General features: G+C 43.6%; 1 protein-coding gene across 17 annotated transcripts in view; it reads right to left on the reverse strand.

Moving 5' to 3' along the window:
- Positions 1 to 14,203, reverse strand: part of KDM2B (lysine demethylase 2B) — a 113,133-nt gene that overhangs the window by 55,407 nt on the left and 43,523 nt on the right. For 15 of the 17 annotated variants that reach the window (XM_065032917.1, XM_065032916.1, XM_065032920.1 and 12 more), the window contains 3 exons: positions 13,449 to 13,542; positions 12,413 to 12,566; positions 3,044 to 3,159 (listed from right to left, as the gene is read on the reverse strand). In XM_065032917.1, coding sequence (XP_064888989.1) covers positions 3,044 to 3,159; positions 12,413 to 12,566; positions 13,449 to 13,542 — 364 coding nt within the window. Of the gene's footprint in view, positions 1 to 3,043; positions 3,160 to 12,412; positions 12,567 to 13,448; positions 13,543 to 13,970; positions 14,028 to 14,203 lie in introns of those variants that run through there. The other 2 variants (XM_065032921.1, XM_065032922.1) reach the window with 2 other exon arrangements.

Raw genomic sequence — 14,203 nt, forward strand, 5'->3', positions numbered from 1 at the left:
TCTGCACGGCAGCGGCTTTGCAGTTATTCAGGTCCAGCAGAGAGCGGAACAGCTTGGCCTATTTGACTGGTGTTAATTGGCCTCTAGGAAAGCCAGGCTGCAAAATGAGAGTCTCTACAAACTGGAAGGCTGGAGAATATTTGTTTACCTCAATTGCACATTAGGAGCCGTTTCCAACAATAGACATGTTCTTTATTGCTCCTTAAAACTATTTTTAAATGGCTATAACCCTCTTAAAAAGTCTCCCAGGGATATGAGAAATTAAGCTAGAATAAGCATGACAAGTATATAAACCAGGCAATTTTATCAGGCTGTAAATCAGCATTACCGTTTCAACCATGTATTTATTCTCATCTTCGCTGCTAAGACAATAACAGCTACACCTAGCATGAAAATGACTTGGAATATCAGCAATCAAAGATGATTAAGCATTATATAGCAGGTTTAAACACAGTGAAAGCGCCATAAAATTGCTCTGTGCAAAATGAAGAGGGGAAACACACCTGTATTACACTTTGAGTGTGGCAAATTACTTCGTCAATCACATCACGTAATTTACTTCTGTGCTATACACAATGGAAAGATCAATACTGATGAGAAACTCATTTGCAGTATGTTCACACTGGCAAAGCTGTGTGAACTACAGGCTGTACCGAGCCTGCTCTAGTAGCCAGTGTACGGACAGAATTATTTGAACAAAGAAATTACAAAACTTGATTGGCATAGCAAATAAAGTCGTACACACTAGAATCCTTATTTGAAAACATTTACCTCTTTGAGATTCCTGTATGATATTTTAAGGTTTGAGGGAGTGTTATAGTATTATTTCTAAATAACAGTATTGATTTTCCTGCCTTTTATCAAACTTCTGTATGCCTTAGTTGCACAGCTTGTTTTGTGTTCCTGTCTGGAAACTCTTGTTATTCTTCAGCTGTTCGTGGATCTTTGTTATCATAGGGCTGCCCGGGAGCACAAGTCTGAACAGAGGTATGGGCTGTGCATGGCACGTCACCAGCACACGGCAACGCAGAAGTGCCAAAATTGTCTCTATGAAGTCAGGGACATTCTGGGCTGCTGGCTTTCATTAGTCTTTTTAAAAGCACTTAAGTATTTTTTTTGGGGGTGGGAAATGCTAAAAAAGCTATGCAGATGGTGAAAAAATCTAAACCAAAACTGAGAAAAGGTCCAATTTGGGAGTTCCAAATGTTCAGTATCCCTTTCCAAAACACTCTGACCAGACGTTTTCAAAAGGCAGGTAACCAACCCAAAACCTTCCCATGGAATCAAGGTGGTAGTCACTTTTCAAAGGCATTTCAGTGGAACTTGCTGGCAACTTCCTAGAAGTTACTAAAATACTGGACTGTTACAGGGAAATCTGCCTCCTGGTCTAAAAGTTCCAGAGATCCAAGTTACACCCAGCTTCCCAGGCAGAAGGGCCTGATGTGAAGCACAACTCAACAGCTACAGCCTGAGGTGGGTGATCCTGGGCTGCTCAAGTCCTACAGGAACAAACTGTCAGCTTTTATAAAACTTCAGGAGAGAGAGTGTTTCCTTCCCAACTTCCCCGTAGACATCAATGGAAATAACTTGTTCCTGGCATCAAACCCTCCTCCTGCTCTTCCCTTCTCCATGCGAATTGCCTGTGCCAGCATCTGCCCGGCAGCAACGCCCCTGCGGAGTGGAGATCTGGCAGATATTGCTGCCTCTTATTTACAGCTGCTTGGAAAACCTTCCTGTGCCCAGCACCTTTGTCTTGCAGCAGCGAGCCCCTTCCTGCTTCTGCCTTCATAACTTTGTCTGTCCAAGTCCCTTTACGCTTCTTAAGACATTTGACATTCTTGCCTTGGGACACCTACTCAAAGCCAGACTGGTCTCCACCTCCACTGCTGCTCTCTGCTACATTCCCTCTGTTTCAATTCCCCTGAACTTCAGCTTTTCTCTTCATTGCTCTTCCACTACGAATTCATTTTTATGCTTAATATTCCTTCTCTTCATCAAAATCATTCCAGGTAACCATCTGCTCTCACCACTGCTTTGCAATGTGAAGATTACCAGGCCTTGTATCCCTTGAGAAGGAAGGGAGGCTGGGGGAGGACGCCTGTTCTCTCACCGAGTCATGGATGTAGTTTGAAACAAATACGTATTTGCTGAAGGCCTGTGCACTCCACACAAAGAACGCAGTTCAGGGTAGAAGCCCACTTGGAGCCAGAAATGTGAACTGTGCTGATGGCCAAGACATCACATTTTAAGACTTCTGAGTGAAGAAGAGTTGCAGCTTCCTCTCATTCTGCAGCCCAAATCTCCAATAGCAGCACAGCTGGTACCTGCGCCAGTGGTTTGCCAGCACCGACTCAGTGCAATGCCTCCAAAACTGCTACAAAAAGTCCCCAGCTGAATTTGCACATACCACTGGTCCATTTTTGCATTACTCCCAACAAAGCAGCTGCCCAGTAATCTCCTCCAAGATGTGATACTCTTTCTGTCAGGTAGATGCTACACCACAATGTTCAGATTGATGTCCCAACCCAGACTCTCTTTGCCCCAAGAAATTCTTGCACAGTATTGAGTCACTGTAGAAGAAAATCCTGCCAAGTACAGAAGACGTCGTTTCACATGCAACTTCTGTGCAGGTTTGTCAGTTCAGCTGTGGACAGTAGAACCATCCTAATCCCATGGGGTCTCCAGGCTGGGGTAACCATTCCAGGGGTGCACAGAGAGATGTTACGCAGGGGGTTACCAGAAGTACTGGTACAAAGGTCTGGAAAGCACAATATGTTTTTGTGCAAAAGGGAAGTTTTAACAGGCAGACAAAAGACACAGAAGGGACACATCTGTGGGAAGCAGGGAAAAACAGATGAGTAAAACCTGCTAAAAATAGTCAACATTTGAAAGACTCATTACTTCACATTTACCTCTTGTTTCAACGACTCTGACATGGAGATCCCGTCAGTTCTTGTTTGTCAGAAGGGAATATGGGAGAGAGACTATGACAGATCATAGTCACAAAGAATGTTCAGTTAAAAAGAGAATCAAGTGTCCTTACCCTTGTTCTGTCCTCAATTTCATAGATGCGAAGCTGCATGGGAACATTAAAGCTATGCAGGATATTTCCACCAAACACCAGAGAATCTACTGGAGTATAAACCGCATGTATCCACCCTAGAGAGGGAAAGCAAAGAACTGAGAATGCCTCATGATACGCAGTGTTGCAAAGCAATTTATAATCAAATTTTAACAACCCCGTGAACCCCGTTCCGCAGGGGACGAGAGGCTCAGCAGCGACAGGATAACTGGTATGCTCATAGCCACACTTTTCAGACCAGTCATAGCAGAAGAACGGTATCTTATGATGCACAGTCTTACAACCCTCTATAAGTTCGGTTCTTTTATTTATTCACAGAACAGTTACAGTGTTTACTGAGAACACACAAGCTTGTGACTCAACCACATCCATGACTAAGTAGTAAATTCAGTCTGTTCAATGCACTTGGCTCTCTCTGCAGGTCCTGTCAGGGTGTGGGCTGGGGGGCTGGCCTGACTCACGGCAAACTTCTTCCACACCAGCACCAGAGCACCCATCTTCACATGGCAACAATTCCACATTATCACCCACCCTCCTTCAGCGGTGAAAGTTTCACATCCTATTATTGACTTCCTGAAGCAACTGAAAAAATCTTTCTCACTGCAAGGCCTAAATTAAGGGATTTAACATTCCTAATACAGGAGCTGATGAGACTGTTCTGACCCACTCCTTGCAAGGGACTGAATTCATTTCACAGGCTCCAAAGCAAGGAGAGAATTTTCTATCACAACAAAAATCCAGGCACAGCAATTCAGGCAGCCAGACACCATCTCTTCTGCTTCTGCGCTGTTTGCTCGATACACCAGCAGCCGAAGGACTGGCTGCGCAAGGCTGTAGCCTCTGATCTCTGCAGCGAAAAAGGAATTGATCCTGCTAATGATCTGGAACCCATAGAGACCTGACACTTTTTTTTTTTTTCTATTTTAATAAAAAGCATTACGATTTATAAACCAACAGACTGCAAAGCAACATAGGGGGCGGTCAATTTTTTCCTAACTGTGCAGTACCTTTCACTAAAGCTGTGGCAGGTTTCCTTCACCATCAGTGAGGGAGCAGGAAAACGCTATTCAGCCTGAAGGCTTCTCCAGCTCGCAGCCACGTATGTTCTCCTCCACAACAACCTTTAGACCGTGAAGGCCTGCAAAGCTGTACCTGAGAAGTCCTGAGAAGCCCCACAGCACCAGAATTTTCTCCCTGGGAACGCAAGCTCATCACTCCAGATGTATTTTTCGGAATTTCAGAATCGCTGAGGTTGGAAGGGACCTCTGGAGGTGCCCAGGCCCACTACCTGCAGCCAGCTGAACCATGTCCAGATGGCTTCTCCGTATCTCCTGGGACAGTGACTCCACAACCTCCCTGGGCAACCTGTTGCAGTGCTCAGTCAAGTTACAGGTCTGATTCCACATGAAAAATGTGAGACATATAAAAAAGCACATGGCTGACAGCTCCAGTATTATTGCATCCTTCCTGCTCCAGTTAGTATAATTTCAATTACAGCGTTGCTCACAATGATCCAGTCCATTTGTCACTTCCAGATCAAGAACAAGCAACTAGAGAGGATTATTTTTTTCATGGAAGGGTAGTGTAAGAACTACATACATCAACACTATAAAAACTCTCCACAGTTGAAGTAGTTCACCACCTCACCTGAAATACAGTCTATACTACGAGGAAAATACTGGAAAAATAAACGATCCTCCTGATCCTGGTCTTTGGGAAGGAAAAAAAGAAGCAAAGTCAAGGAAGTCGGGGCTATTGCTTCCGCTAGGTAACCAACGATTGACGTGGCTGGGGGAAAGAACGGAAACCACAAGCTGAAGCAAATCTATTGCTGGGTCCCCAGAGCAACTCATTGCACAGGTGCTGAAACACAGAGTCAATTTGCGTGACAGTTCGGCTCAATCGGCAGCTTTAGAGATGAACAAACTGAAGCTGGAAAAAAGGAAACAACTCGTCCAGAGCCACACAAGTGAGCGGTGGCAGGAGACAGGTGAGTTACTGGCAGAACACGATGAGTCCCCAGCATGCCTCCCGCCACAGTTCTCTCAGCACAGTCAATGTACAAACATGCTGGAGTCAGCAGATACAAGTTATTTTCATGGAATCATCAACATAATCCTAAATGCAATTTGTTATCAAATATTTACAACTTAAGTAAAAAGAGTAACCGAGCTGAAATCTGAGAGGTAGAAGGGACATATCCTCTATTTTCTAAAAAAAATGTGAAAGAATCTATCACTGGCCTGAGCCAATGCTCCAGCAAATGGTGTCCCGGGCATGACAAAACCTCAACAGAAAGATTAATGAACACAAATATAGCTTTAATCCTGGATTGTTGAGCTGGTAGAGGTGCAAACTGAAAGTCTTCCATGGAGTATCTGAGACAACCTCTGGTTCTGCAGATTATGTATTTAATTCTCTACTCACGTTTATAATCCACGTCTAAAACTTATCTTACAAACAATTAGTACCTTCAGCTCCTAACTAACTAAACACTAGGTCCTTCAAGATGCACATATTTCTAACAAGAAGACTGAAAATACTGCTTTTTATGACACAGTTCTCAATAACAAAACCTGGTAATAACAAAGCACTAAAATCCATCAGGGTAGTGAAAATAAAAATAAACCAGAGACCAAACAAACAACAGAGAGTCATTAAATGTAAAGTCTTGGACATAAGGGTCCTACCGCTACCCAGTGCACGGGGTGGGTGATTTCCAGGCACAGCTCAGACGGGGAAGGATGATGCCCATGAGCACCATCCCCTGCCTGCTGACCGGCGTTAAGCTCAGCATGCAGCTAAACCTGGGAATTCCCAGATCTCCAGCAGATCATGTGCAGGATCCAGCTCTGGGCTCCTCTGCCAGCTCCAGGACATGGCCCTGTCAGAGGCATCACCTGCTCACCAGCGAGGTTTTGGCCGCTCAGCCGCAGAGCGTTTTTCAGTCACGCTGCATCCCAAAATAGTTTTGACTTGCCTGAGGAAAGTACATGCAATACTGAATCTGCAGCGACACACGCACCGAGAGGTGTATTCCGGAGATGTAGGACACTATGGGCAAGATTAGACAAAAAAGATGGAGAATTGATAAGGTAGAAAACCAGAGGAAGACTGGCACAGACGCTACAAAGCAAAAAAAATCAAAAGCTCCTGTTCTAGTATTAACAAAGCTGTGTACGGAGAAAAACTGAAGACGCCAGTGCCAGAAAAGTAGAAGTAGGAGGAAAGACAGATGAGTAGAAAACAGCATTTTCCACGAGGGTAATATTTTGTGGAAACAAGCTCTGAGAACAGATAAGCTTGGATGGCACATTCAATTCATTCCCACAGCTTAGATGCAAGCATGACTCAGAAATAAACTGAGGAGGACGTATGTTCATTGTGACCATTTGCAAACAAGAATACCCATCTTCTAAGCTTCCCAATTACAAGGGTTTTTGACAAGGAAGACAGAGGTCCAGACCAGGAGCACGCTGACCATGCGTGTAAAATAAAAGGACAGCCAAGGAGATTGCTTTAGCACCATCTGCACCAATACAACCCACCATCTCACCTTCAGCTACGCTGTTGCTTTTCACCAGAGGGATTGACAGGTCAGGCGACACGTACAGTGACACGACTCTATGCTGGACAGCCTGTCATGTCTACTCAGGTACATCTGCATCTTCCAGCTCAGCAACTCCTGTTCACACACACCCTGGTACTACTGCACAACCCTCCAAGTTCCATGGGTTAGTGCAAGACAGGAGGTAACATCTGTCCCCTCGGTAACACTCTCCAAAAGTGTCACATTCTCAAAAAAAAGGGAAAGCAACACAGGATAAAATGCCACAGATTTAATTTTATCCCTAATACTAAAAAAAGCACTGGAGCAATATCGGAACAAACGGATTAAGGGTTGAAAAAGTCAGAAGGGAACGGAATGAGATGCTGTTCATTTTTGGCTGAAGGACACAAACAAAAGCACCTGCAAAACATTATCTAAGGCTACAATTAGATCTTACAGATGAAAGACATGCACTGTGCGGCTTCGAGGATTAGTCACGAATCAGAAAACTCTTCCTCGTGGGTGAGCAGCTTCAAACCTGTGCTGAGCGCGGCACCGAGGGAGCAGCAGCTGCTCCGGCCCTGGCCAGCAGCTCCGGCCCCAGCACAAACCTCAGCCCCTGCACCGGCTCGGCTGGATGGGAACGGGGAGTCTGGGGGCACAGACACCGCACAGTCACCTTCACAACCCCCACTTCACTCAACAAGAAGGCTGTGCATTTATGGTCGTTTTCTGAACTCGATCTTTTTGATTTCAGTTCTTGGTGACTAATGAGTGCTTTTACCTACCCAAAACAAACTTAGTGTATGAAGCCAAGCCAACGTTGAGGCGGAATTCCATTCAGGAAGCTCAGAAATACCCGCAGCTGATTTTCAGTTATCCTAAGATACACTTGAATATTTAGATGTTATCATCTCTAGTAAATCAAGTAGGTAAAATTAACAGTAACAGAAGATTTTATGAACAGTTAAAACAAAGATATGATCTCATTATCTTTTGAATTTTATAAAACAAGCATTATTAAACGCTGCAAACTTATTAGAAGGTTTCAGAGGCCTGCAAATTCCTACTGTATCTTCAAGGACGCAATCATCCACCTGAGAACAATAAAAAAGAACATTAACTTATAAAGCTATGGGGCAAACAGGCTACAAGCTCCAAGACAAACCCATGGTGCATCTGTTTCCATTAGTAATTAAACAGATATTTTGCTTTGTGACACAGAAGACACACATTTTTTCCTCCAATTCTACAGCAAGTTGGGGTGAAAAAGATGAAATATCTGTATCTCAAAAATGCAAAGTGACTAAGGAGATCACCTTACAGTGGGCACTGCCAGCAAATGAGGCATTATTTCCCTCATCTCAGAAGAAGAATGATTGTATCATAATACAGCAACTCTCAATCTTGCATCATTTGATAAGAATTAGGCAGAGCCCTGCAGAGCAACAGCACCAAAAATCCAGCATCATGCTGTCACCTTCTGCCTGAAACCAGACACACGAGGCAAAAACCCTGCTCTCTGATCCTCTCCACTGATCTTTGTCGCTTGGTCCCCAAAGGTTCCAGGCAAGGAGCTTCCATTAATGTCAGTGGCAGCTTCCAAAATGGGAAAAGGGAACAGCAACCAAAAATAGCCAGGCAGCTACGCAGCCCTAGCACAACTCCCTGCAAACAATGTACCGGTCAGACTTCAGCAGCCTGTCATTCTCCTTGGTATAAAGGCTATTTGCTGCCTTCTGGCCCCATTACATAATAACTCATCAAATCCTGACTGGCATAGCAGGGGTGACCTAAGACCCCTCCCACTCACAACAGGCAGGATCCTACTGATAACCACTGATACAGTACCTGAAGCACTTGGAATCCTTGCAAACAGCTGCCTCGAGTCTAGCACAGAACATGCCTTTCTGTCTACTGTCCTTCCCAAAAACATTCATCTAAAAAACTCATTATTTTTGCATTTGACTGGACAGAAGAGCTTTGGACCACTCTCATGTTACCATAATAATCACCACAGACCAGAGAGAATATTTTGTTAGACTGTGGCTCATTCTTCATCTCTCAAGAAATCCAGAGTTGTAATAGCATATTTTGATGTTAAAGGGCCCAAAATGCATTATAAAGAAGAAAACCAGAGCAAAACAAAGAGCTTACTCCTCAGTGGAACACTGCCAACTCCAAGGTGAAACCCAACTGTTACAAAATAGCACACAGCACTACTGAGAAGCTGAAGAGGAGCCAAAAAGGAACATCGTGTCCATTTGCCATCTCCTCCCAAAACCAGAATGTTTGCAAACTTTCTTAGACCAGTCACACTGCAAACCCTGGAATCAAACTGTACCCACCGCAAGTGCGGCGACTGCCTTGGAGGTCGGCAAAACCCGTCTTCATAAAAAGAAGAAAATCCAAGTCTATCCACATTCTGGCACACTACATTATCAGTAACAATCCACAACTGGCTTGAGTTCGTCTTTTCAAGACATGTAATGACCATACTCTCACTTTACAATATTAACAGAGACAAATACCGCAAGACAAATTTTCCACAAGAGACTACCAGCTGGCCTGCTTTTCTATGTCCCAATTTTGCACGTGCAAATGCTCTTAAATTTCAAGTGTAAGTGTCTACACCAAACATATATAAACACGCACGAAATAAAAAAAGTCAAAGCAAACAGGTTCAACTATTTCAAACTACTGCAAGATCTTGTTTGCAGAGGACAAGAGGGAAGGAGGAGGACAACATCCATGTCAGAGTTCTACCACTTACAATCAAACTGACATATTTAGCAAAACTAGAAGACTCCAAAGAGCAAGCAGATTGACAGAGGATGAATATTTCATTTTGTGTATGCTTAGATTTGAGCTCAGGTTTAGGTACCCACAGTAAAGTTTAGGAGTCCACTCCGTAACACCAGCACCAACACTTCACACATCCACCCTGCAAGTCATCACTGGACACACACCATGTACCAAAGGAAGCACAAATAATACTGGGCAAGCTCTAGATCTGCATGTGACTGATAGCATTTCTTTGTTTCCCTACTGAGACAACAACTGAGCTCTGAGATTATGCTTTTCTTCTTCCAGATCATCACAGCTTATACCTGAAAAGAGAAGCAAACTTTATAAAGAATTTCCCTTCTGTTTGGCAGGTCGGTCAGATCCGCAGCATCCACCGTCCACTACACCAAAGTAAGATGTATTAACTTGACCACAGTTCATCTGTGTTCAACACCTAACCATATGAAGGATTTAACATTGCTCATGGCAACATACACAGTGCAAACACCCAGAGCATTCTTTACCAATGTCTTCCTGAGTAAGGTCAAGTTCTGTCCCATCCTGGGGAAAAAACCAGTCAGATTTCTACAGGAAAAAAAAGATTCGCTGACACTGGTAGTGACTATAGCTTCCTCCCCTCTTGAACCTTCAGCCGTTTTACATCTTGAATCTACATCTGGCCGTAAACCTCAGCGTGGCACAATGTGGTATATTTCTCAATCACCAATTATGCTGACATCAGTTTAGACAATAACATTAGAAGGAAAGGCCAGGTTCCTAGTTGATTTCATCACTTCACCACAGAGTTTACCAGAGTTGATCACCCTTGACTCATCAGTGGAAACCAGCAAAGTGGGAGGTGAGAACTTGTAACGGTGAGAAGTCCTGTGGAGCCACCAGGAGCACAGCTCGGCTCCCACCAAATCCCAGCTTAACTTCCCCCACCCTGTGCTTAGGAGGGACTTTGAAAATGCTGCAAGATGCACTTTGTCTCATAACAACTCACGATGCTGACAATACTTGGCTCCATTTCTTCTTGACACCACAGCTGTGGTTGTGCCTCTTGGTGCTTTGCAGGGTTCGGAGTACAGGTAGAAATTAACTGGTTTAAACCTAATCCTGAAAGGGTGATGGAAGTGATGGAGAGGAAAATACCTTGTGGCCCTGTTGAGCACGATGATTATGTCTTCTGTAAGAATAATTCCCATTCTCGTTCAAGTGGTTTGTAGTTTCAGGGATTTACTGCATCTACTGCTGATCCTAGAGCCTCAGAGTAACCATCCATCTCCCCCAAGCCTATGATCTCCCTCCCTCACATGTCCTGTTATGGTCTCCTCTTACTACCTCATCCTTACGCCACTTTGGTACAACAGCATTTCTAGGACCACCTCCAAAAATGACTTGAAAACAGGAGCAGAGCAGGATATTTATTGGAAAAAGGTCCTTTGCTGAAGTGTTCCCCATTCACAGCCCAGCTGAGCACTAGCAGTATCGCTCTGCACTTTCTCTGACCACACCTGCAATTAAAAGGTATTTTCCTTGTGGATGAGATGAGGATGGTCAAGACGTTATCAGGCTCAACTGCAAGTATGGGACACGCTGGTTTTACAGGCACCTGTTACCAGAACCTAAACAGTACGAACACTTACAAACTATATAAAAAACACATTCAAACATTAACTGATGGGATAGGTGCGCAAACCAGTGCAAACAGGTCGTAGGAACTGACCTGTTTTACACAGTTAAGCTCAATTCAGTGACCTGGAACAGCCTTTAATTAGGCATTTCCATGCTCTTAAAATAAACATAGAAATAATGCCCTTTCACATAAATAAGAGATTTGCAAATAAGTTTTCCAAACAAAATACAGCAGAACAAAACCTCTCGAATCCATGAGGTACTTAAGGAGAAATTACTCATGTATGCCTTTCAAATATGGCATGGTCCCTAGAAGGTCTGAGGTATTGGCATTTCTACACTCTGGGCTTTCCTAAGAAAACAGAAACGACAGTCGAAAACCACATTTGGAATTACTCCACTTCAGCCACCACGTTACAGTTGTGTGCTGTACAAGCTCCCACAACTCCCTGTATCCCAACTGCCAAGCGTGACTAAACTAACACACAGAAAGTCTCATTCGTAGGAGGCTGCTCACAGAGGAACGAAAATAAATGCGCAGATGCGGTAACGGGATCTAAGCAAACATCACAGGCACACTCGAACACCCAGCTCAAACAGTAACTGCACATTCTGACCTGTTTCAAGGGAAGACCTAATTCCTTCAACGGATTAACTCCTCCACATTCAAAGTCATTGTGCCTGTCACCTCCCAAGCTGATTCTTACCAAAGACTTACAAATGTGCAAATCTGTGGCCTTCAGGTGATACTACCAATGCTCCCTAGTTGGCAACAACATCACTGCTGTGTTCACATGACCTGCATTTGCTCTGCCTCCAGGATTAAAAAATAATAATCCTATCTCCACAAAGTAATTCCAGAGTTGAAGAACTACCAGCCTGTCTTTCTGTCACATAGAAAGGCCACCTATATTTATTTCCCTGGTAAGATTCACTAGGCAGAGGCAACACATTATGTATTATAATCAAATTTATGGTCCCATAATAGTCAAAGAGAGAAAAGCCCAATATAATCTTAAAGGAGTTGTGTTATAGATTGCAGCATCCTTAATCCAATATAGGCAGGAGCAGAAAGGGCTGAAGTCATCAGCCTTCAATGCAACTATTTGGTCCCAGAGACCCAAGTCCTGACTCCATTTCCGCAGTGCAGCATCAGTGATCACTGCACACACTTCCTCACACAACATTTTTCACCATTCTAGAGAAAATTAAGTGCATTCAGTCCCAAGCCCTTCTTTCACCACAGCAAATAGAGAGGTCAATACCAGGTTTAAACACAACGGACTGTTTCACAGAGAACGGTTAGTCAAGCACAATCCCAGTGATTCCAAACCCAGTCAGTTAACAAGCGATACCTGAAGGAATGAAGAACGTATAGCCTTGTTTCAGCTCAATTCTTTGGCATCGCTCCACCCTGTCTCCCAGAAAGATATCACTTTGCTTTCCCGAGAGAACCCATTCTTCATAAAGTTCTAGGTTCTGCAGAGTAGGCGGAATCAGCCAGAAGATCTAAAAATAAAGCCAAGATTTAACTATTACCAACAGTCAACAAAAAATAAATAGCTGAGAAATTCCAGCAAGACGGTCATGTGTTGGACAAATGAATGTGTAACACCGAGCCTGCTTTTGGCATAAAACAGATCCTCCGGGTGTGGGACACAGAGGCACACGTCAGACAGCAGCAGCAATTAGTCCATGTGCTGGAAGTGGCAGATAACCAACAGCTGTCACCACTCTTCCATGAAACATCTCGCTCAGAAGATGCCCGCACAGTTTACTCCCAGTTCAAACCAGTGCGTTTGTACAGTACAACTTCATTGGAGTGTACAGAGGAGCAGCATCTGTACCACGGACTCGTTCAATCTGCTGCACTGATTTCAGTTCCCACTGTCGACACTAGAATTGCAAAAAGCAACCTCAAACAGTGGAGCTGTGAATGTAGCTGTATTTTTTACATGCCGTATTTTTTAACGCTTCTGTATCCTGTAGCATTTCAGTTCAGGCGTAGTGTGCATGTGGAACATGGCATCTCAAAAAGGAAACAGAAGCTTTAGCTACAGGAGACTCACGAGGGCACCCTGACCCAACAAGGGTACACATAGACACACACTGCAGGATGATACTTCTAATCCATGCAGCAAAAACAAGCCTAAAAGCAACAGCAAATAACACATCTGATATTTCAAATAAAACACTGTTTGTTTCATAAAGATGAAGTGTCCTAGTTCAGCAAACTCCCTGTACATCAACAAATCCAGGTGAAATAGACTGATCACTGACTAGACCCTTCCACCCCCCAAAAAAGAAGAGAAATAAAAGATAAATAAAAGAAAACAACCCCTCCCCTCCGTAAGAGGTACATAGGAATAAAAACAAACAAGGTTTACCTACCTTCCCCCCACGAAAAACGTGATACCACACTGACGTGCCACCAAAATCAATATGAAAATCAGTGAAGCATCCTTTCACACTCATCAAACAGTACCTGTGAGCAGAGGGAAGGACAAAAATTAATCAGCCTGAAACAGTATTTTTCACATCTGAATTTGCAGAAGTCGACTGCACGCGCGGCACTGTCTCCAACAATTAAGTTTCTGCATTTATATTACTGAGATTTGTTTCATGAAGTAACTATAACTATTTTCTTGCTGAAAAATGCAGAATTCCACATTGAGTTTGCTATTCATACAACTGCAGCCAAAGCTTTCCGAGCTAATGAATGGAAAAACATTAAAAGTTCTGTTGTTCAGAAATATTTCTTCTGCCCCTGCCAGCCCCCAGGGTGATCTGTTCAGTGCTCCCCGTCACCGCTTGAGAGACACAACCTTCATCAAAAGTGGGACGCAAATTGCTTCAAAGAGCAAAGTTTTGGAAAATCTAATTTGCTTATAAACCCTCCTGAATGTTCTTTACCTACTTGCCATCTTTGCAAGGACTGGGGGAAAGAAACCTCATTTGGCAAATTAACTCCTTTCTGTTCACATTTCTAGGCATTTCTGCATCAAAACACATAAAGGAACCAGCTGGTAGCATCTCTAAATATCAAATCCACTATTTTTTATGCCGTCTTGATTCCGGTTTTCACAGCAGTTGAAAGTCGGCGGCGCTGGAAGGAGATACAAGAGCTTTCATGTCGCTGCATGAAT

Source organism: Columba livia, chromosome 17, assembly GCF_036013475.1.
Source record: "Columba livia isolate bColLiv1 breed racing homer chromosome 17, bColLiv1.pat.W.v2, whole genome shotgun sequence".
Lineage (NCBI taxonomy): Eukaryota > Metazoa > Chordata > Aves > Columbiformes > Columbidae > Columba > Columba livia.